At 42.3% G+C, this 25,103-nt stretch overlaps 1 protein-coding gene across 1 annotated transcript in view; it reads right to left on the bottom strand.

Annotated features, from left to right (window-relative positions):
* Nucleotides 1-5,142: 5,142 nt before the first annotated feature.
* hs3st4 (heparan sulfate (glucosamine) 3-O-sulfotransferase 4) overlaps nucleotides 5,143-25,103 on the bottom strand; it is a gene marked incomplete at its 3' end in the record, with an annotated part of 65,011 nt that continues 45,050 nt past the window's right edge. The window contains exon 2 of the mRNA XM_079280998.1: nucleotides 5,143-5,797. Within this exon, the coding sequence (XP_079137124.1) occupies nucleotides 5,143-5,797 (655 nt within the window). The remainder of the gene's footprint in view (nucleotides 5,798-25,103) is intronic.

The following is a 25,103-nucleotide window of genomic DNA, read 5'->3' as shown; positions in this document are numbered from 1 at the left end:
ACACTATGCAGGAAACAAACGCCTGAGCCGCCGTGCCTGATACGTGCAAAACTGATGCTAGAGGTGCAGGTAGAGCGACACAGTTTGAAGCTTAGGAACGTTGACCAAGCTGCACTATTGGACGCATAGTGCTGAGAATCATGTCTTCCATGAGAATGCTCTCAAAGTCAACTCAACGTAGTATAATCAGCTCCTCTCTCTCTCGCTGTGCGTGTGAGAGAGATGTTGTTGTTGTTATTATTATGAGTATTAATCAAGGACGATTGCTGGCTTCTACTGGGTTAATAATATGCAGTTGCAACTGGATTACTGCACATTATCATCGCACACTTCGAGGAGCCAATGCGATTTTCTTCAGACTTCATTAAACATCCATTAATTATGTTCGGCTCATTTATTGGTCTACACTATCAACAGGTTTATCTTTCAGTGATTAGTGTTTAATTGGTGATTACATGCGTGGCATTTAGGGCACGAACACCGAGAACGTCTGTTCAGCGAGACGTTGTACGTTTTCCTGATATAACTACGGCTGAGTTTAAGTTTAACAATATGTCAACACAGCCCCAAACATATTCATGACTTGTTTATATGTTTTACTTTGTTAACATTATTCATTTGAGCCCAACCATGATGTTTCACCTAAACCCAAGTGAAACTACGTGGTTATATTGTTTCAGTAGTGGCGGCAAGCAATTGAACACGCATGTCAGAACAACACCAACAGCACTGAGGAGAGAAAAGCTTTTGATTCCAGATTTGACGTTCCTGATTCAGGAAGCAGCAGCAGATGAAATAATGACTTCTGGTTCCGACTCTGGTCCGTGGAAACGGCAGGAACTGCTGATTTGCGGATAAAGGAACCGCGTGTGATTGAAGACTATTTCAGTCCTGTTCTTATGGACTTCATAATGGTTATTGAAGCAACTTTACTCCCAGTTTCCACATCAGTTTCAGCTCCAAAATTGGGTGTAGTATAATTTATGCTCCACAAAGCAGGGCAACACTAAAATAGATATGCTTCATGGAAAATGTAGCAGCAGGGAAATGAGGAATCTTGCAGAAGATCCAGAGGAGATAGATGGTTATGGGGTGTGAATCTCAATATGTTCAGTCACCAATGTACGGGCTGTCCTTGGCAACCAGTGGATGCATTGTCCTCATTCCCTGTCCACCCTTCACCCCTCCATACACCTGGAGACAAACATCTAGTGAAGAATATGCCTGCAGAGAGCGAGGCAGGGATTGTGCTTCGTCTTTCATTGGCCGATCAATGAGATGCTGGTGCTTGGGTAGCAGTGAAATTAAATGAGCGAGCCACCTTGGGAACATCTCCATGCAGATACATTTGCGGTATGGATGAATGAATGAATGACTTCATTACGGAGGAGAAAGACGAGCGAGGTGTACAGTTGCGCCTCGTTTTTGGCTCATTTCATTTTGTGGTTATTTGTTTTGGAATGATTCACAGCTGTGGGAAACCTTGACTGGATGTAAATGAAGAACAGTAACAGGTTGTCTTTTTTGTTGATGTGACTGAATTTCAAACATTTGCTTATACGGCACAACATGCTTCTGTCTTTTAGGATTTTGGATGACGGTGGGCATTAGATGGGGCTAATTCAGAGTGGAAAGGTTTTAAACATTATCAGTTAAAGCAGATTAAAATTGAGAATTATTTTGACTTCATTGGGACTTTAAGTTCGTTCCGATCTCGTTCAGCTTCTTCACTAACTCTCCTGGTGTTTCAGGTCCTGCCACTTCCTCGGGCCATGCATTCCACTCGCTCTCCTCACCTGGTCCGCCCATCTCCTCACCTGCAGCTCATCCTCTCATTAGTCGCTGAGTCTCTATACCGGTCCACTTCCACTTGGGCCCTGCCAGAATGTCTCGTGTGTTCCTGCCAAGCGCACCAGCAGTTTCTAGTCTGTTGCAACTGCTTCTGCAAATATTCATGTTTAACAGCCAAACTACTCACACTGGTTTGGTTCAAACTGAGCTTATGTTTGAACTCTTTCTTTATTCCCTCCAGTGCTATCTAATTGTAGATCATGAAATAGAAGAGTGAACACTTTAAAGCATCTCTCAGACACAGATTACAGCCTTTCATCGCAAAATAAACACACACGCTGCAACTGCAAATCACTTTAAGGTGCATTGAGGTTGTGTTTTTAAGCCATGAATTACTGCCGCAGCTCTTTGCCAAATTGTCAGTAATGACTGACAAATATGAATTTGTAGTTTTGTTTTGAGATGATGGCACTTGAGCGGAGACAGCTTAATGAGCGAGCCCAACTCTTCTTTACTTGATGTTGATGAACCGAATAGCGCAGCGTGACCCCCCCCCCCACCGGGAGGAACACATGAAGGACAGCTGGACATGCCTTTCATGCGTCACAACTCTCATAGGATGTATCGCTGTTCTTCGCCTGGACCTAAAGCAAGAAACAGGTACAAAAGAAAAAGGCGTGTGTGTGTGTGTGCGTGTGTGTGTGTGTGCGTGTGTGTGTGTGTGTGTGTGTGTGTGTTAATGAGCGGTTGGATCCAAGTTTTAATTTCGGAGAGGAATTCCCTCAAGCGTGTGATCCTGGAAATACAAATCACAGCAGGAGGGCACATTCATCGAAGGGAAAATGGATTCCTCATCTGTCCTGTGAAGACTGCAGGGTGTCTTCTGTGGATTCCTTTGAGAATCTCTACACCGAGTGGGAGGTACTGTCTTGTTTGAAAGGTGGATTAAACATGTTCTGAAGCTCGGGGAAACCGTGTTTTGTGTTTCTATAATGACATTACCAGCTTTAACAAAGAAAACATTCTTCTTATCAAACTGTCTGCGGGAATGTACCTGTATTCACCTTCTGTCTGAAATACTTGGTCTCTCTGGCCAAAGTTCATTACCACTGTTGTATAACTCATCTGTTTAAGTTATCGTCGGAGCCTTAACTACGCATAATTGAGGGCATGGCCGCTAGCATTCCGCTCAGCTCCAACAACGATACGCCTCTTAGCCCATTTTTGGATTAGTAGCTGGGCTGTGCCGTCACTGCCAAGATGACAATCCACTTTGAGCTTCACAGCTGCTCTTCAGAAAGCTATGGGTGATGTCACGGAGCTTAAATCCATATTTTAAATTGTCAATGGTTGAATCACATTTTCTAATCTAGCCTGCAAAAAACGGACTTTTATTTTCCAGTGTTCCTCGTAGGCACTCCAGATACCCGTGTTTGTGCACAATCACTTAAATCGTGGGTTTTTCAATGATACGTACCCATTTTAATATACCATTAGCTTGTTTCAGTACCGATTATGTCAGAATGCTGCACTGTTTGGGAAACGGCTTCCCGCCACGCCATAGCAGCTCAGAGGATGGATCGTGTGGAGCGAGAAAGAGAGAGGAGGTAAAAGTGCAGAAAGACAGAGATTTGAGAAAACACCAAAGGATGGCTGCAAAAGAAAAACCCCAAAGTGGAAGTTGTGACTCAGGGATAGTGAGAGTCTGAGGTAAGTGTTCAAGCTTGGCGCTACAAAGGGCAGTATAGTGCTTACTTTGATTGAATCAATTGCTCTGTGTAAGGAGCTACTGGTGCCGGCCTCCCCAGGGTGACGGAGAGGTCTGCGGAGAGTGAACCAATCCAGCCATCCATGGCCAGAGAACAGGGAGGATTACCAGAGCAATGCATCATAGCTGCAGCAACCAGTGATGTGTAGCAGACTGTATTTATTGACTCATTGGCTGTATTGATTGTCTCGATTGATGAAAAGTCCAGAGACAACAGACAGACACACTGCAAGGGATGCAAATAAAGAAAAAAGAATGAAGAAATATAATGGGTCAGTGTTATTTCATTGCATGAGGAAAAGAGTATTTCACAGCAAAACCCTGTTATTTTCGACACAAGCATCTGCTCAATTAGTCCTGCTGTTTCACAAGTCAACCTCTGATGACATCACATTTCCCCGCCACACATCATCTCATTCAAGTTAAGTACATACAGTAATGGCTTGGTAATTTACCTGGGCATGTATGTAGCCTTTCCTTGACAAGCAAATTCTCTCTGACATTGACTTTGTTCCGGCGGCAGCAGTTTATTTAACACGCCATTAATCTCTAACGACAGAAGAGCGCGTCGCAGCAGATGTTTGTGAACAAACCTCCGCTCAGGCCCCTTTGACATGTGTTACTGCGACAACAGGAGACTCGCAAGGCAAACAGCCGAGTACTGATTGATATTTTGGGTGTGTTTTTGGCGACTGGAAAATTGCTTTTGTCAAGATGCAGAATACTTTGATCCACAGCCAACCCTTGACATTTGTAGTACATGGATTTATTGGTCAAATTATGCCAAAATCACCGATACTGCACCACATCGGAGTGCATGGCCATCAGTATGCTAATGTTCAACTATGCAGTGAAACAATCCAATTATTGAATGATGGCAGCAGCTCTCTCTCATTGAATATGTGTGCAATTAATGAGTGCAGAGCAACCAGAACACTGAGTAAATTAACACTTTGTTAACTTAGACTGACAAAAACAGGATTGTCTACACTCAGAATATGGACAACTGAAAAGATGAGCACATGTCAAAGGATTATTGTGCTCCATTTCTATCATTTCTTCTCTTTTCTCTCTCTTCTAAAGCAGCAGGACAGTGTGAGAAGACATAAAACAGAGCAAGTTATGGCCTTAGCCATTGAGACAGAGTATCCTTCTGTAACGCTGGTGAGTGGGCGTGAGGGCAACTGCAGGAAAGTAAGGGGATAAGAAACAGACAGAGTTTAGCCTTCGGGCTCATGAGGTAAGGACACTTAACTTATCGCATGCATTGCCATAGTCAACATGATTTTTTTTTACATCAGCTCTATGCTTTAAAAACAAAAAGGAATAAATCATCTCCTTTTCACAAATATAAATATATTTTATGTTTAGTATTTACAATAATGATTTGCCATCATCAACATTAGTATTGAAGGGAGAGAACAAGCATGTCGGTAAACTCTTGCTAACGGATACAGACACTGCAAAGATGGCCGTGATTGATTGGCGCGCTCGAGCACTCTCTCTGAAGACGAAGCGAGACAATAGTAGTTTTATTGAAGAAGGCTGGTGGTGTGGCTGCGCCGTGCCAATGCCGCAGTCCGCTAGTCCTGAGAGCTACGAGATGCACTGTCCTCCTCCAGCTCCCATTCAAAGTTCTGGCCGGTCATTTGGTAGAACATCATGTTAAAGGGTTTGTAGAACTTGTGGAGCCGCCGAATCACATCCGGGTCGATTTTCGGGTGAGTTCTCCCTTTCGACTTGCCGAGGCATCTGGGAGTGCTGCTGTCCTCGGGCTTCTTCAGACACGGAAATCCTTTCGTTTTATTGAAGTAAAAGTGTTTGTCTGTGACGATCCGTTTCAGCCCCAAGAAGTCCTGCACTTTGGCCATCTCGCCCGCGGGATCCACAATGAGCCTCTCGCCGCTGACAAAGTGCATTTGGGAGAGAGGGAAATACTGCATCCAGCTCTCCAAGTGGAGCGCGTATATTCCGATACGCAACGCACTCCACGAGGCGTCGATAAGACCCAGCGTCCGGTTCTTAAAAGCCAAAACCTCAAAGGTGGGGATCTCGGGCTTCTTGGATAAAGTCTGTGTGTAGTCTGAAATGGCTCTCGTGACAGGATTACGCACCACTATAATAAGCTTGATGTCCCGTGCCATGGAGTGGATGCGCTTCGGGGCATGGTTAGTCACAAAGTAGCTGGGCGTTTTCTCCATGGTGATCTGCCCTTCCAGCGTTTGAGGCATCAGGTCTCTGGGAACACAAACAGGGGAAGAGAGAGAGAGAGAGAGAGAAGTCAGCTTAGCACAGTATTTTCCTCAACACCTCTTGCAGTGCAAATTAAATACCCAAGGACACAGCTCCAGCAAATTTGGTACATTTATTAAGCTGTACATTATCTGAAATTACAAGTGAAAATAGCTGTTATTAACACTGGACGTTGTGTTGCGAGGAGAAACATACAGCTAATTACATCCACGGAGTAATATGCAAGAGATAAAAGAAAGAGGATGAAACGGCAGGCAAGCAAGTATGCTCATTGCTTAATTGACTCCATCTGTGTTGCTCCAGGAGCTGTTTTGGAACTTTAATAATGAGTTTGCTGCATATCATTAATAATCGGGTGCCTGGGGTATTGTTTTGTCACACATTTATTATGCATGCACGGCTCACGCTCTGAAAAGGCAGTTTCGTATGCACATGCACTTCCCCTGCAATGGGTGAAGGCTCCGCTTCTCCTCTCTGTGCTGCGTTTAAGGCTCGGGGCTGTTCATTGAAGGCAGCAGTGATTCATTATCAGAATCACGGTGATCATTTGGAGTACAATAGAAATGTCTCCGACTTGAGAAATTCATCTCCATGCGAAGGCCATTTGCCAATCGCCACAAATATTACGTTCAACTGGGTTTGTGAGGATGAGTTGAAGGATACGATGTCTTGTTTCTCCACACTTTCTATTTTTGTATCGATAATAAAGCACAGCATTCGCCCTCAGCCAATCCTTATCAAATGTTTACACTGATGTTCATTCCAATCTGTGCTGTTGTCTTTGTTTGCGATTCAGCGCTAAATTGGTACATTAAATCCTCTGTATTTTTCACGACTAACAAATATGAGCACAGAAGATCCACAATATGATGAAGTTAAACTAAATCACAGCATGAATACAGTTGTTCCCCAAATTAAGTAATGTTAGCTTCGAAATGAATGTGTGAACAGCCAACCCAAAAAGTTGGATCCGAAAAAAATGTTTCCATAACTCTGGGATGAAAGCTGTTTCTTTCTCGATGTAATATTTCCTTTCCCCCACAAGGCTACCCTGCACGATACACCTACAGTTGTAACGATATCGTCACATCAATCATTTGCATCTTGGACATATTCTAAATGAACTGTTCTCCAGCAAAGAATCCAATTTACTCTGCAAAACATAAGAGCTGTTCTGCACATATCGACCACACACACACACACACACACACACACACACACACACACACATGCACCCATGGATCCTGGGCTGAAAGTCTCACAAGTGGCCTGGTAATTGCATCTCAGTAACAGTATTGCCTTCCTGATGGGTAATTTCCCTCTGGATTGTGTTTGTCTCTTGACAGCATAGGACTGTGGTTACTTCTGGGCCTGAAATGGGATATTAAACATATCAACTAATAGCATAGTGACGAGAAAATGTATTAGTTTTCATCACTTTCCACACTTCCTCCCTTACAGTAATCAATGGCTAAAGATTTTTGTAACCTTTCAAGGACTTAAGCTCTGTCTGCAGTTTAACTCAACTCTGAGGTACAGTAGGTCCGAGGGTGCAAACTCAACCATTTATGCTGATAAAGAGATACACCACAGCAAATCACCTTGAAACAGCCGACATGCTCGTGTATGGACCTGAGCTGCGGCGGCTTACTGGTTATGTGATGTGCATCTTTGGAGCAGGTCCAACCGACAGCACAGATGTGCAACCTTCAAGGTTGCCTTTTCGAAGGCGTAAACAAAACTAAGCGACCGTCCACATGTGCTCGACGCTGATCATCACGCCTTTAATTATGCCACAATGAGAACTGCACAAGCCAAATGCGTTCTGTTCCACAGGCTCCGTTGTGATTGGGAATCAGTCATGGATCATGTACGTCTCAAAATGTCAGCGGGACAACGAAGCGGGACGGAAATCAAAATGCTGATAAACAAGTTCATTTCTCCGTGCAAACGACTCCTCTGGCCTTGCAGTCTTGTGGAACTGGAGTAAACAAGAGCAAACTGTTCTCGCTTCTGTTTTTTTTCTTCTTCTCCATATCAGCGGCGCAGCTCGGCACAGGTCATTCAGGTGGGTAGGTAAATTAAATCCATAGCTAAAGAGGCCCTGCGAACCATCTGCTGTTTACTGCTTCAGACTGAGCACACACACCACCCAGCATCTACTTTGTTGCTTTTCTACTCATGTGCAAGGTTTTATTTACATTTGGAAACAGAAGGGGAAAGATAAAGGCCTCTCACACTTGGAGCAACTTTTAATGGTCTCTACCTTTGTTGCTTTGAGAGATGTGGTCGATGCAGACGGACTCTTTGATACGTCTCTGAACAGAAAATAGTTTCGTCGTTACATTTCCTTGGAAAACAGCTGAATGAAGTCTCACAATATTACAGTTCTGTAATTCGTAAAAAGAAAATCCCTTGCAACCAGGTAAATTAAATGTAAAGAAATACACACTAAAAACAGAAAATCCACCTTTTAAACAACATGACTCCAGTTGTATTGAGGTTGTGCAGTTTAACGTAGGGAGGGAATCCATTTCACAGCCGTTCCACAGGAAATTCAGATCTGAGGGATGCGCAGTCGTCTCCAAAGGTTGATTCATCATCCAGGACGTGCAGTATACCGAATCACAGCAAATCTTCCATGCCTTAACGCCTACCGCAAAAGTGCTCTGGAACATGGCCCGGCATTCAACTCAATGTTTCATTATGTTCTGTCAAACTAGTGTACGGGGAATATTTCCAGGCATGATGAGGTGAGGGATCACGCAAATTTACGTTCCCGGACACTAATGGGTCCAAGCTGTTTCTGGAGGAAGAGACTTTCTCCAGAGAAACCGAGTTGCTTCTAATAAACTCTGGCAGAGAAATAAAAGCTCCCCCAGTCTCTCATTTGGATTGATCAGGGCTCTGCTGCGGAGTATCAATCCGACCTTCCTACATGTCATGTCAAATACAATCAATTATTCGAAAAGAGTCGGCTCATAATAAGCTCTTGAGTCCTCGGAGAGCACAGTCTGGAGACGGTGCCAGCAATGTGGGCAGACTTCTGTGATCCACTGATTAACTCCTTAAAAAACAATCACCTGATAATATTGAGGTGTGATTCATACAGTAGAAACGTGTCACTTTGTTTTCTGTCAATATTCAGACGGAGAGTAATCTCTGGTGGGACGTGCAGGAGTCTTTGAGGTTGTCCGTCAAAGTTGGAACTTATTTCTTCTCATGATGATTATTTTTTCGGCTTGCTCTTTTCATTGATTTGAAGTGTGTGTGTGTGTGTGTGTGGGGGGGGGGGGGGGGTCGCAGTTGGACAAAGGTGATGTCACTTACTGCTGCGCACCAATCACTTCTATATGAATCACAATCTGACGGTTGGTGGGTTGTTTGCTCACTGTCAATCAGGAGTCTTTGCCCTTTTGCAGAAGATGCATGTTATAGATTTCATAAAAGAGGTGATTACAGATGAAAGCTGGAGTCATTTTATGGACAAACGTTTTCTGAAAACTCTGGCATTTTCCCAGTAAACCAGCGCCTTAACTGAGAGTGCAGGCAGACAATAGGGAGGATAAGGAAAGGCATTTGTATTCAGGTGTTACTCTGAGTCCGCTTTCAAATATCAATCCAGGGTGTAAGCGGCTATTCATCAACAACAGTCAGCCAGGACATTTGAAGTGAGAGATACTGTGGTCAGTTTGCAATGAATAATCCCATTATTACACTGGGAGTGACATGTTTGTGATTACAGCGGTACACAGAACAGAGACATTGGTTTACTGAGAGGTGGAGGAGAAAAAGAAAGAAAAGGGCGGTCGGTCAAATGACTCATTCTTCACTCGGCTCTCAACATGTGGATGCATACATTTTTGGCACACATGGAAAGAAAAACAAGCCTACAGGCCAGAGCAGAGGGTCTTAGAGGGTCTGTTATGGAGTGGGAGGCATTGTTTTGTTACGGTTAAGGTGCAGCTTTGCAGGAGGAAAACAAACATAGAGTACGCTGCCATTCCCAGTGATCAGATCAGGCTCGAGTAATGGTGGAGAGTTTGGTTTGTTTTTTTCAACCTGAATCTGACCTTTCAGCCTGAGAGGAGTGGAAGGATCCTTTCCTTGCCTTGAAGCTATCCACTGGATGTATTCATGCAATATAAATAGACCAAATCCAACAAGTCCTCCCAACTAAATGACAAAATCCACCCAACAATGCTCACATTACTTTACATGTTCACAAGAGGTTCCTGTCATGTTGACAGGAGGTTGCCTTAAAGGGACAGCGTGTCGGATTTGGGGGCATCGGGTTAGGTGGGGTTGCTGATGGCAAAACCGTGGCAGCGCCGTTCACCATAATGCCACTATTAAGAGAAATGGAAGTGAGACTCTGAGGCTCACTTTATTGCAGTTTCACAAGCATGTCAGAGAACAACAGTGGCCTTCAGGTAACGTTAGAAGCCAAAAGGCTCTTGCTACAGCAGGCTGCTTGCCCGTTTCACTGATTTGGTGTGTGTGTGTGTGTGGGGGGGGGGGGGGGGGCGTAGTTGGACAAAGGTGATGTCACGTACTGCTGTGCACCAATCAGTATTGTATGAATCACAATCTGACGGTATTTGGTGGGTTGTTTGGTCACTGTCAATCAAATCAGATAGAACATCAACATTGTCTTGCATCTGATTGGCTGAGTCTTAAACTCCTATCAACCTATGTTTTACATTCTGATCTCTGTTGTCATACATTGTGCCTCAGTATTCTGCCTTCACCTCCATTACCAGGGACCTTAATGGATCACAGACAACATATCTTTGAGTCCATCATGTTACCCAAGAACACACCTTCTCAGTAATCAAATACAACGTCGTTGAGCTTGGTGGGATTTAAGACGAATTACCCCGCCAAAACTAAATGAATCTACATCGTGATAGTTGGTCTCTCCTGAGTAAAGTTGGTTAAAGGGACAAGCAAACCATGTCTGTTGAATGGCAGGAACAAATGGTGAGACTAATTAAAACACAACACAGCCTCCCCACTCTACTTCTGCAGGACTGTGAGTTTCAACAGAAAAGCTGAGGACAGAAGTGACAGCTGGTCCTGATCAAAACCGCATTCCCGACTCTCTTCCCGAGATCTCCCTGAAGACCGTCCCACTTCCAACAGTGAGTGAGCCAGGTACTCCTCTCCCCACATCACCAGGCTGCATCGCTGAGTTCTGAAGCTGTGTTCAGATACACTTTGGACATAAAACATCATGAAATAAAACGCGGTGACGATGGGGATGTTTGCTATGCTGTCGTACCTCGCATCATTAGTCCAAAACAGTGTATATCAGCTGGGAAATTTGTCTATTATTAACTATTTTAAAGTCCAGGGAGAAAATGGAAGTTATCTTATCTCACATCACAAACTCAGAGGATATTGCTTTTTCAATTTCAGTGTCTAGTTTTAACATTGGCTATAAAAAGGCACTGATGTCTCCTCACAAGCCCAGAACAAAATCCACAGTACAAACAAACCAAAAATAAAGTTCTTACATAATGGCTCATCTGCGCTGTGATACCACAGCAGCAGCCTGAAAGATGATTCTCTTCTTTTATTGTTCTCTGCTTGTTTGTGTATTTTCCTTTTTGGACGAGCTGATCAGAGCTCATTCAATTTCATCACAATTGCCCTCAATATGCAATGTGGTTGATGTTGCCACTACAAAAACCAGCAGTTGTGATGCGCTTGTTCCAGCTCTGCAGCAGCACATATACATAGAAGAAATGTCATTTATTGATTGAGTTTGGAGGACAGAGTGAGAAGAGAACGTTAGTAGTGCGTTAAATAGAAAATGGCATCTAATGTGCTTTTTGTTGATTGAGTTTTTGTATTACACTTAACCTAAATATCCTGTGAATGGTTTGACATGTATCTATATTGAAGATGCAGTGTTTAAGGCCACCTGCTCCAAATACATAGGGGGCAGCATTTCACCTTTAATTCAACAAACTGCTGACACTTTAACGAGCCACACAGAATAACTCTTCGATCTAATCTTCAAGTTTTGCGTCGGCCATCTGTATGTTTGTGGCACTAACCCTGGTCTGCATGGTTTGTGTGTTTTGTTAGTGTGTTTAATCCAGAGTGGCACCAACTCAGGGTTTTGATTTTCTTCAGGCTATCGAACCAGACTTTATACCAGCATTGCCAGAGGATAACTTCATGAATTTACAAGCTTTGTTGAATAAATGTTTCCTCGTTCTCTGGACTGAGGGCGGATTGGTCGCTACAGTGACTCAACATCGCCTCTCTAGGAACAAGTGGTATTACGCGAAGCCTTGCTGAGAACTGTTACTTCTTCATATTCTTTTGTTCATTTTCTGAATATTTTTAACGATAATTCTGGCCTCATTTTCCATGTTGCACCTGTAAACAACAAACATCCTTAAAATGTGTATTTTTTCAAAGAGAAGCACAAACTGGCCAACTGTAATTGGAAGTCACACCTGAATACGTCGGAGTCAAAGGCTGAAATTTACATCCTGGAAATGTTGCAGAGCCGGCTCAGTTAAGCAGAACCAATTAATATGACAGTTTGAACATGACAGATTTCCTTGTCTGAGATAAATGGCCAGCGCTTTAGGATGCGATCATTTCACTGGAGTTGACCGTTTTTTTATACCTGAATTCTCATCATCTGCTCATTTAGTACATGACATATTCATGAGGTTTTAAGGCATATTTGCATTAAGTGTTTTCAGGTGAGGTGATTGGCAGACAGCAGGTGTAAAACCATCAAGTTTAATCTCAAAATATGAGCTTCCCAGTTCCCAATCACACACTGTGCACCACGCCTGCAGTGATGCGGCGTCTGACAAGATGATTGAAGGGCATCAATTACTGTGCGGAATAAACAAGTGGCTGCAGAAGATAAAACCTGCTTTCCATCAGAGCAACGCCATATGGCTGAAGCTATCATCAGAAACAAATGGAATAAAACCATTAAAGACACCAAATGAAACCGCATCTGTGTCTGATTTCAGTCTGTGCAACGGAGAGCAAAACTGATTTTTGTTTAATTTTGATTGTGATTTATTACGGACTGTTGGATACCTGATTCTGCCCATATGTTGCCCTGAGGTCTGTTGAAAGGTTGTCTGTCTTTCCCTTTTTTTGTATCCAAGAGGGAATTTTTTTGGCAGCACTATCTGTTAAACACCTGAACATGAACCTTCCCAGGAAATAACCTATCACAGTTACTTTTTTCTCCATTTTTCCTCCATTTCATTATGGAGCTGTAGGTCAGTGTGACACCACAGAGGAGGAGGCTGCACAAACTCTTCATTGGTGTGCAGCCACATTGGTGCCTATACTAAAGACAGAACGAAGACTTTCAGTGGTTTTCTCCTTTTTTTATGGAAATTGAAGGTAACTCACAAAATATCGGGCTAACAATGGCAGCAGGCAAACTTGTTACATTTGCCATTTCTCATATCTCAAGACAATTCGGTAACGTGTGCCATAAAACTGGTGGTGAAATGTCAGCGTCGGTCTCTGTCTGCCCAGAGAGCAGCAATACTACAGCTGCCTCTCCATATTTTATCAACCTTATGCTCTTTACACGTTTCACCAAGGGAAGCTAGACTCTTCGTTGACTATTTGCATATCCTTAAATGCTTTTGTTAGTCTACAAACGCCATGTGAAGCTATAGCAAGAGGAATAAGTGTAAATCACTTGTGCAAAATAGGCTGAAGGTTCACAAACGAGAGCGACGCACATGCACACAGGTCTCCTGGTTGTTTGAACTAACCACCGCCTCACCCTCTCACCATTCATGGGATTTTTCAGTCTTCATACTACGGAGCATCTTCTCCGAGCGTCTGATCATGACGCAGATGGGTTTACATCATAGTTATTGAAAAGCCTGGTGTGTCTTGCTGAAGGATGAGCATACGTATAAGTATGCTCATCAAACACTGAGGGGCGTCAGAAAGCGTCTGAATTTGCCGCACTGGGAATGAAAATGGGCTGAAACCTCCATGTTACACATAATTAAACCACTTCCCTAAACTGCACATTGAACTTAAAAATCTGAACAAAGTTGATTGTTAAGCTGTGTTTATAATCTATTATGTTGTCATGAACGCACACACGATGCCATAGAAATCTGTGAGATTTTAAATCACAATCTCCCCTTTTCAAAACAAAATGATTTGACATCTTTAACAAGCAACTTCATTTATTGAGATATAAATGAATAGTTTTGCTACATTTTGCTCTCTATAGCAGAGAAAAGCTTGCACCCTCGCCATTCTTCAAGCTCAGCAGGAATCTCACGGGGATAAATGGTGTGGGAGTCTTCTACTTTGTCATGATTTAAAATGAGAAAGGAAATGAAGATGACAAAGACACATTTCATCCACAGGCCTGAAATATTCCTATAACGATCAGCCGGAAAGGGTTAGCTAACTGAGCCAACTTGAAGCCACTTTGAATTCCCACTAAAATGGATTACATTAAGATTCAAGACTCCGTCTATATGGTCTCCAGCTTTCGGTTTTCTGTTTGAATTCCTCAGTGGATGAATGTCCGACCTCAACAGTGTTGAGAAGTGCCTCTAGCACGATGTAACTTTCTTCCCTCCATCCTGATCCGGAGAAGACGAGGTCAGATTGTGATTAGATTGTGTGAACAGGCAGAGAAAGAAAAGAGAAAGTAAAAGAGCCTTGGATGACTCTGTAATGATCTGTTACCTCACTATTAACACTATATGCCTTTATCTACAGTGTCCCTTAATGCTCTTTTCAAGTGGAATTGGTTTTTTTTTACCATTTTCTATTAGGATTGCTTTTACAGCAGGTGGAGTCATAACTGAAGAAAAGTGTAATGTAAGTGTAATTTCCTCTGCAGCAGCAAAGCCTTGTGACTCGCGTTTGACCCCTTGTTCTAATGGACACATCTGCAGCACCGCATTGATATGGAACAGCAGTTGAATGTGCATTGATCTCACCATTTAAATAGTGCTTTTAAAATGAGCTTTTAAAAAAAATCTAAATGTATGTGTGAAGTGTTTGGTCAGCAATTTGCAGCTGCAACTGGTCAGCAGTTAAATGTGAAACATTCTCTTGAGGAGGGCGATGTGAGACGCTTCAAGTGGGTGAGGGTGGCAGCCTGCTGCTGTCTTTGTGTCTGTGAGATTTTAGGTCACCATAATATTTATGATCCTGTCCTGATAGCTCTTTGTAAACACTGTATATCATTTGAAACATGGTGTGAACCGCGTGTGATAAGTTCCTGCACAGCATGTTGACACTGTCAGTGCATTGTCACTGGTAATTCCTGGTAATGGGATCCTCACTGAGCTCAGGAGGCTTTTGAATACTATCTAGGCTCCAGATACATGTGTAATTTATAGATGCATATTTAGAATATCTCCCACTTACGTGTGCTTGAGAACATGTCATCTTTGCATTTGGAAATCCTCCACAATTTCGCCCAACAGACAAAAAGAGAGGAGGCATGCAGTAAATCCATTACCTTTATATGAGACATTAACCAACTCCCTCAGCCCAAAGATCTCTCACGTATACGCTGCAAAGGCACCTTGAATACCAATCAAGCGCTGTGTCACAAGTTAAATTCTTTTCAGCTGCCATGGCAGGTCATCTGGTCAGGTTGGCCCACCTCGGTACTCGCTGTAAAATATTAATGTTGGTTGTAGCGATTGAGAGGAAAGGGATGAAAATGGGTCCTTGGGATACGATGGCGGAAGGCTAACATGGGGTGAAGCTGACATCAGGCGACTTCTGTGCCAATTTCAGTACATTTTATGCCTATTTTGGTATTCAAATTATCTTTAAAGGTTCTCTAAATGACATTCAGAGCATTAGCAGCAAACCACTATTTGCAATGTAAGGATGTAGTGGAGCAATGTCTTCCTGCAGCAGAGATTAAAGTCACTTTCCCTCTGTGTGTGTTGTTATCCGAGCATCTCTGTGAGGGTTGGCCGGGCGGACCGTGCGTGCTCTTAGTACATGTTAGTGCATGCGAGTGTGCCACACTGGTTACCTCACGGCCGCAGCTCTGCACTGCGCTCATACGGCGGTCCAGACGGACAGCGTCGTCGTGGAACGGTAGCACCGACCCTCCTGTGCCCCCTCAGGTCAACATTAGCTCGGTCAGCACTGTTGCTGTTGTTTGCACTGTTAGGAACGTTAGCTGTGAGCCGCCGGCTCAACCAACTATGTTAAGAGAGCCATGTAGAGGCAACAGATACGCTCTGACTTTTGAATGAAACTTATCCGACACATTACATATCTATCCTTCCCAAATAACAACAACATCAACAAAAGTCCCCATCCTTCTGTGTGCCTTGTCTCGGGTCGTTCTGCCTGTTTATCATGCTGAGAATGCTGCTGAGCATCACTATGTATTTTTATTAACAATACACCCTTGGATCCTCAGTGTAGGTGAGTTTACGCACACATACACACCGGTATGTAGAAGAGGGATAATTCACTTTATCATCAGAGTGTCTCATCAGAACAGCTGGAACAGTCCAGAGGGAGCTCTTATTTAAAAAACGCAGCCACAATCTGAGCTGCTGAAAATAATTTACAAGTGAAAGGTTTGAGAAATATAGCTTCTGGACAAGGGTTTATGGCAACTCAAAAGCAAAGTGCGAACAAAACGACTGAGCCGCTAAATGTCAATGAGCTAAAAAGCCATTCTTCATATGCCAGTGTGTCACAGCTGAAATGTCTGCTGTATCTAAAGTAGGCAACAATGCTGACATTATGATGCTTTGATTCTGCAAAATCATGTCCAACACAACAACTTGCAGCATAAAGTAAATGTGGCAAATAAATGTGTTTTCTCTGAATTCGTTCACAGCTACGGAAGATTGATTCAGACATTTATTAGAAACAGCAGTAGCTACCGATACAATCAGGTCCTTTGTCAAAACACATCGTAGAGAGATATTTTAAAAGTGCATCATTTCATGTCCCTGTGATCTAAATTTGCGTCGGGCTTAAAAGGAGAGATGTTTGTACTGTAACATCTGGATGCATGCAAAACGGCTGCTAAGAATGTAATAATCATGCTGACAAGGCCTAAGCTGCTCCATTACGGGCTAAGCTGACCTATCGGTCGGGCTTTTGCTCATCCAAATTGTGCTTTAGCAGGCAGAGATTGCTCAATTCTGAAGGTCTGCTGGGAGAAGAGGAAAATAGTACACCTGCCATGTGAGCTGCTATCATTTATAATATATATTATCTCTCAGTATCATATGTGCACAAACGCTTTAGCTATTTCTTTCCGTTAGAAAAGCTCATTTTCATGTTGGATTTTCTATTTGCCTAACGTATAAATGCCAGTCCGCAGTCCCTTAAGCGTGCTTTCATTTGACACAAGCTTAACAGCCCCGGCTGCCATACTTACATCACACTCAGATGTGATGAGTGACGGTTATATTGTCTACTGCAGACAGCGGCCAGCACAGAAACAGTTATTTTACGGAGGATTCACCATTTGCTTTTCCTGTAGAAGCACATGAGTGTCTTCTTTTGTCTGCCCGAAAAGCTTTTGGTACATACTTCTGGTTTTAGGGTCATTTTTTGGGGAGTGCAGAGTTTGGCATCCTTCGATTCTTTATACTTCTACCGTGACTATGTTTCAGAGGCCGGACAAGGTTAGTTGTTTAATTGAGGAGCAGGTTTGACTCCAGCTAATATCCGCAGCCCACAGTTGGCTGACATGACATGACACCGGGGAAATTCATTTGCCACAGCCATATAATGGTTGGTTATCTAATCACTGTAAGATTTAATCTAAAAAACCTAATGGTAACACAGGCTGCTTCTCCTCCTGGAGTTTCATAACTGCTAAGGGATTAGAAACATATGTATGAAAAGGACCTCGCATGAAGAAAACATGAAAACGGCGACTAATGAAATGAGTCAATGAAATGTCCCTTTCAGTCATGTATTCTCAGTATGGAATGGCCAGCACCTTACCAATTGACTTGCTGCCCGACCTATACTGCACATGTGCAGAACACACTCTTTTTCCCTTTACAATGCTTCATTTTGAAAAGCAAGTCCATGTTGAAATCAGCAGATGAGCTAGCTAGAGTTAGCTGTTAGCAACCAATGGGCGACACAGTCATGGTTGGCTAAACAACGGAGCTAACGGCTAATGTCAGAGCTTACCAACATTAGCATGCGTTCCAGTTTTATTTAGTAGACTATTGGGCAAAGAAAATTATAGTTTTGTAATGATGCGTTCTTGTAAAATTTTGTTTTTGCCAAGAACTTGAACATATACGGTCGTTTGAAGGAGGTGCTTTCATATCGGAACAGTTCTACGTGTAACAACAATATTGGCAGAAAACCCACCAAACGTCTCAAATGACAGCACAGAAAGCCTCTACAGGACCTCTCACCGGTTTAATACGTCTGTTCAGCATTATTTCTGCTGGTTACAGACCCAAACCGACAGATATCCTTTATCGTTGAGAAGATGAACAGACAAACACCTCGGCTATGAAATGGCTTTTGCAAGTCACTGAACATCTCACATGGTTTTCAATACTCAAGATGGGAGGAGATATGAGGATGTAATCCTTGAATGGATCCTGGTGTAGCCCTCAGCTTTTTGAGCAGCTTCTTTGAGCACTTCCAGTAAACCCCCGGACACAATCTTAATCTCCCAGGCAGAGCAAGTTTGACACGAGAAGTGAATCTGCCATGAACACGCGTCGCACAAATACAGGATAATGTTTTAGAGATGCACAGATTAATTTGTGTAATCCAGGCTGCCAAAGGGAGAGTTTAAAAGAGAAATGTGTCAAATGTTTATAGATAGAATAAACCAAATATTAATCTCCAAAAGGATTTTATCTATTGTTGTCCCCACATGTTCTGCTCCCCCATATTCTGGGAGTATAGGGAAGATCACTTGCAATTCAATTAAGAAGCAATCACGTAAACAAACATTCTACAAAATAGGGTAAAATAATCTAATGCTACTACTTTGAATTCATCTTCAAACTGCAGAGCAACATCTTTTTAAATTCCAATTGTCACGCAAATGATTTTAAGTAAATTCCAGTTTCAATTAGCTCAAAATACCAAATGCTTTTTTGAAAAATGTCAAAGATGAAAGAAAACTCAGAAACTGAAACATTCAGTGAATTAACTTAAATTGCCCATATGGTTGTCTTGAAATGACTGAGTACTTCAGTGTCACACAGCAATTTGCAGTTTCATTTAAAAGACAAGAGTGTTGAAAACAAAAAGATGTCTGCTGCCCTGAACTCAAAAACGGAAGTTATTCTGTTGGGAGCTGTGCAGCCACTTCACTGCTGCGTCAACTGGACAAGTGCAGAGTGATACAAACTGTAGATGGAGCACAGCATATTAATGAATACTGACCTCCTGTTACAGACATTTTAAATATTCTCTGATGTCAGGCCATATTTTTTACATGGAAAACAATGTTCATAATTAATGTGCATTCGTGGGATTTACATAATATCATGCTTTTGCGAGTCTGTTTTGGTATTCTGCATAGACCATTTGGGATGGGCCACGGAGGGGAAAAAGGATAAATTTCTAAAACATATCCAGTGATTAACTCCTGAGCTCAAGCGGTCACACTTCAACGCTCCCACAAACTGCTTCGGGCATCACGAGGTCACATTTTCTCTCACAACAAGTCCGAGAAATAAGAGAAAAACAACTGCTGTGATGGTTTGTCTGAAGGCTGCACTGATATTTCTTCATGGTCGGAGGCATTTTGAAGCCCAGATAAGCAGCCCTGGGCCACACCGTCTATACGGTGTGCATATCGCACCATGGAAACCATTTACTCTCAGGTAAGCCCTGTCTCCTAAAGAATACGTCCCCGTACACAAAACAGCATCGTGAATTAGGTTAGAAACCGATCCTGTTGTGGATTACGTTTGCTTTTCGTAGGGAGGACGTTCAGGGTGGTAGATGTCTCAAAAAACACAGCCTGGCTTGCTCTCAGTTTTTGTTTTGTAGTCTTTTTAAGCCAAACCATTAGTTGTATGGGAACGTAATATCATAGGAGACAAAACGGGTTGTTCAGGTAACATAAGGTTGATGCTGAGAAGACCACGCAGCCTGCTGCTGCTGCTGCTGCTGCACCTCAGCATGCTTAACAGAGCCACTGGTTGCCTTGATGCAAAAATCAACCAAGCAGTATCTCCCACCAGTTTCCTCTCTTTGCAGAATCAAATATTAACGCTTAACAAATTCAGCTGTTCCAGTGGGACTTGTGGTAATGGCATGTCAGTGTGACAGCATTCCCCACCAAATTTGTGCCACAGCTCGGCTGTTTATTTGGCCCACATCTCTGCCAAAGAACAGTTGCTGACTGGATAATGCACCGAGAGACATACTGTGTACCACACTGTCCCAATGCACTCACATATTAACTGATGAATGCATATTTTCAATGCAATGTGGAGACTCTCTGTTGAGCCCAAGTTCCTGTTGTCCTTGCACCGTGTTTGTTAGAATTTACTGTGTTGAAATGTAAATGTAACTTTCTCTCTGCACTGGCTCCCTAACGCATTCCTGTACATTTAAGGTCTCTGATTATTGCCTGTCGCCGGAGGGGGAACGGCTCTGATTCAATTTTCTGATGGAGTAAATCTCAGAAGTCTACCTGGTTAGAACCCGCTGGATGAACTTCATTACTGCAATCGCTCTCTATTTGTTGACAGCTGAACATTCATTTTCTGCAAACATATTGCTGACCATGAAAATCCCTTATCAATAAGCAGCACTTAAAGAAGGTACGCCTCCACCACAGAGCACACATCAGTTAAAGTGAATTATCCTGACGGGCTGCGTAGCATGTTTTAATTACTGGTGGAACCTGCTCTGCTATCGCGAGCTGTCTGCACTTCACATCAGTATTCAATTAAGCACAGGGATCAGATGATTTGGGAGAGCAAACTGCAATGCGGCTTTTTTAGTGCTTCCCCCATCTAACGCAAGAGGACCTTCCACTGAAGCTTCATGACTTAGACAGCCGTGTTTTCTTTTTTAATTTGTCAATGTTAGCGTTAACGTGACTTTGTATCTTTCAAACAGAGGATGTTTTGTAACGCTCTATGGATGTGATGTTATGTATCGTATTTATATATATATATATATATATATATATATATGCCTCCATTTTTTCTTTCTATCATCATGATGTGTACTTGTGAACCCTGCCTGCGTGCAACTTATTGTCCCCTCCCTTTTTTCCCAGCCAGTGCTGAATCTTAATTATTTGATTATTGTTATTTAAGAGAATGTGAGTCTCTGATCCGTTTGACTCTGATGAAGACGCACTTGACGTCCATATGTTATTCACCTGTAGCTTGTTGTTGCCTTAAATCCGTGTGCTGCAGTGTTCTTTGGACCTAATCTCTAGAGTCTCTGCAGGACTTTAAACTGTTTTATTTCCGCCCAGGTTTTTCCTCAGCGAGTTCTGTGTCGTTATACGTCATTAACCACTGTGAGCTCTTCACTGATTTATCACCCAAAAAGAACAACACTTTGAAGCTGACCAATCCTTGAACTTCCCATGTTACTTTGCAGCGGACGTGGACCCTAACCCCTAAACACTGAATGAAGAAATGCTCCGGTCATTTGAAGAATCTAATTTCCCAAACAGTCATGAATCGAATTGGACACCAGGGTGCGTAACGTTGTACGATAAATTTATTTCCTAATGACTCTTGCAAATACAAGGAATATATTCTCATGACAGCGGTGATAGAATGGAGGGCTTCTGAAAGGCTCATGCTTTAGTCAAGAGCTTACAAAAGCAGTGAACAAGAGCGCGTTGTAGCTCCCTGTCGCAGACGTGTCTTGTAATCTTGTAGCAGAAGTTGAGATACCGTTCACAACACAAAGTGACTTCATGTGCTCTTCAATGAGGATCTGTTTCGGCAATAAATGCACAGGGGAAGCTCAAAACAACTTCGTCAAAAGCCCTGCAGTGACTCTTTCCACTCACTCACATGCCAGAATTGTGTTAAAGGGAAACTGTTACTTGAAGTGATGTATGATTATTTCAGCCAGTCATAATGTGATATTTCTATTTAATTTAGTATGTACAGTATTTGATACATTTTTTTCCAAGAAAGTGTTTCTTTTACTGGTGCTGGGCAAGTTAACGCATTCATTAATTAACGCCGACAATTATTTGATCGCGCGTTAACGCATTTTAAAATTTATTATAATTCATTTTTTTTTTTTTCTTTTCTTTTTTAATTGAAAGACAAGAGACAATACATATACATAACAACAAGAGGATGACAAGAACAGTGGGATAAAAGCCAGCAAACATCCTATAGTCAGTCATGTTAGTGCACCTATATGCTGGAACTCACGGTAAACTCATTTAAACGGCACAGATCGGGAGCGAGCAAAGGACTTTGAAAGTTAGCGGAAAGATTAACGTGAGACAACATCCGGTTTCTTCAGACGAACATCCGGTTTTCAGAATAAGATGCCAACAAAGTATGAATTATATTCACATTAAGTATGAAACATGCTACCTGCGTCTCGTGAACCAAATGTTATTGCCCTTTTGTTCATATCGTCGTACTTTTAAAATAAAAGTGTGCAATACACTACTTTTGAATTCATTTTTGAACTTCACCATAACAATGCGATTAATCGCAAAATAAAACATGCGATTAATCGCGATTAAATATTTTAATGGTTGCCCAGCAGTAAAATATATATATATATATATATATATATGAATGTTAGATTTTCTTAACATAAAAAATTTTATGGTGAGTTGAGCACAATCCATTCACACAGGGACACTCTCACACACCGATGGCACAGCCTGTGGGAGCAATTTGGGGTCAGAATTTTGCCGAAGGGCACTTCAACATGCCAGGGATGACAAAACGACGACGCATGGGTGCAACGTTAAAGTGTCCACATACTTTTGGCCACGTGTCTTTAAAAATAAAAGAGTAACAAGCAATTTTTTGAAACATATTCCATGATGTTCTTCATGCCATTATTACGTTTGAGTAGATTTGGACCGACAGTTGGTTCATTTCTGTCAGTTCCTGTTGTTTCTCTGAGCAGATGTTTGTTATAATGAATAGAACACACCACAGTCATCTTTCGCACAGCGAGAAATATGCCTCATGGTTTCAACTGGAGATGTCAAACTGTTGGTCTCCCACCACTTGTATCTTGAGGAAATTATGAAACTAAGCGTGGTTTCAGCAGGGATAATCTCAGATGAGCTGAAGTGGGCATAGAGCTACGGATGTTATTAATGGACAGTTTTTATGTCGGAGCATTGCGGTTAAAAGCCTGACTGAAAGAATTTCCTCCTCAATTAATCCTCTGCTTGGCTGTTCGCAGGATCACATTTCAAACGTACGTTTTCAAGTCAACGGGCACCACTAATCTCTACAAACCCAGATGAATGTCGTGTGCAAACCCTTTTGGCACAATGCTCAAAAAGAAAACGTGTGTTGTGTCGTTTTTGTAGAAAGCTCAAGACGAGTTCTGCTGCTTGTTGGGGGGGGGGGGGGAAGAGTGTCGAGGATGCTGAGAATTTCTGGACATATTATGAGTCACAATATTATCACGAAGTCCACCTGATGATTGCCTTATTATAAACTGTCTCCACATTGACTTTTACCTCAGCGAGACAGAAGGCCATTAAAAGATGCTTTGTTCTCCTTCTGGATGTTCATTATTTCTCAGAGCGAAGGATGCTGACATCTCAAACAAAAACCCTGAAGTGACCAGCCTCTGGTCTGTCGGGGGGAGTGAAGATAAGCCTCATATGCATTCATCCAATCGCTCCCAACACTTTTATATTTTGTTCGAGGTGAGACACTACAGGCAAAAAAAGCAGAGCGTTTTCATGCACTGAGCGGTTGTTAGATATTGGGCTGTTTTTCTTCTATAACATGTTTTCTTTCCGACCGGTGGAAAGAAAACATCTCAGATACACATTTAGGTGACACTACTTGTGTCTATTTGTGATTTTGCTGCCATTAGAAAATGCCTTCATGTTATGCAAACATAACATTTCAGAAAACATTTGAGCACTAAAAAATAAATACGTTTTTTTCTCAGAATTTTCACTTCAGCAGCAGCGTTACACACACACCAAACTTTCCAGATTCATTCCAAATTATATGAAATTCATATACTTCTCTGTACGCATTGCATCTCTTCAACTGACCTTTGTCTTCTGCTGGCATCGCGACGAAGACGAAACAAAGGTCTCCACACAGCTGCTCCAGACATTTCTGGGACAGACGTATATTATTGACAAAGATATGGTACAAGTCCCATTTGGACAGCTCCGTATTCATAACGACTTAATGGGCAGCCTGTGACAAGCACAACCAATCTCATGACCACGTTGTCAGACATTCCCAATATAGCCTGTAATTATTCATGTTGCTTAAGTGCTCCAAAGCAGAAAAAGTGTTCCGTTTGATCCGTTTGATTATTTACTAAGAGAAGCAGTCTGCTGGGAAGAAATCTGGCTGGTTTTATTCTCAGTTCAGGTCGAATCCTTGTAAGTTTTGAAACCTGAAGGCGCTGGCAAACCCAAAAGGGATGAGCTGTTGACGTGGGGAAAAACACTTCTCGATTTATGACAGTCTCTAATTGCTTGCAGGTAATTAAAATGTCTTCGTAGTGTGTTTGTATACCTTAAAAGGTTCATTTTGTGATCTTACTGTTTTTTTTTGATGTCCCTGTCATGACAGTAATCAAATCAGACACGTATTATGTTGTTTCCAGTAGTATTTAGCAACATAGTGCGGCCATGATATTTCCCTGTTATTCTCAGAGCAGATGTTCAGTGCAATCTGACGGAGCACCACGGGCAGGCTGGTAAAACACTCCTATTTACCAATATCGCATTCAGATACATTGCCACTTTCTACATGCAGTATCATCCCAAAGAATAGTGGACTGCAACAATAGTGATGACAATTTGCTGTTAATATGCACTTAATCGCCATGCACGTGATATCATGCTAAAATATTGAAACTAAAGCATCTAAAAGAAATCTAACGTGAGGCTATAAACGGACCAGACCACAGTGACGTGAGCCTGAGTATAAACACAACGAGGCTGTAACACGCCAATGTTTCCAGCTGAAGTTAGATGGACACATTGTTTCATCCATTCCTTGCACTTTTGCGTATTTTTCTGTTTGGTAAAATAACTTCTGTAAGGCTCCTCCCTCCTCGTAATTATATGTTTCAAGTTCTCCACAAGGCTTCTTCCACT

This window comes from Melanostigma gelatinosum, assembly GCF_949748355.1.
Source record: "Melanostigma gelatinosum genome assembly, chromosome: 13".
NCBI lineage: Eukaryota > Metazoa > Chordata > Actinopteri > Perciformes > Zoarcidae > Melanostigma > Melanostigma gelatinosum.
Note: the sequence above shows the minus strand (reverse complement) of the source record. Positions and strands in the feature narration are given on the sequence as shown.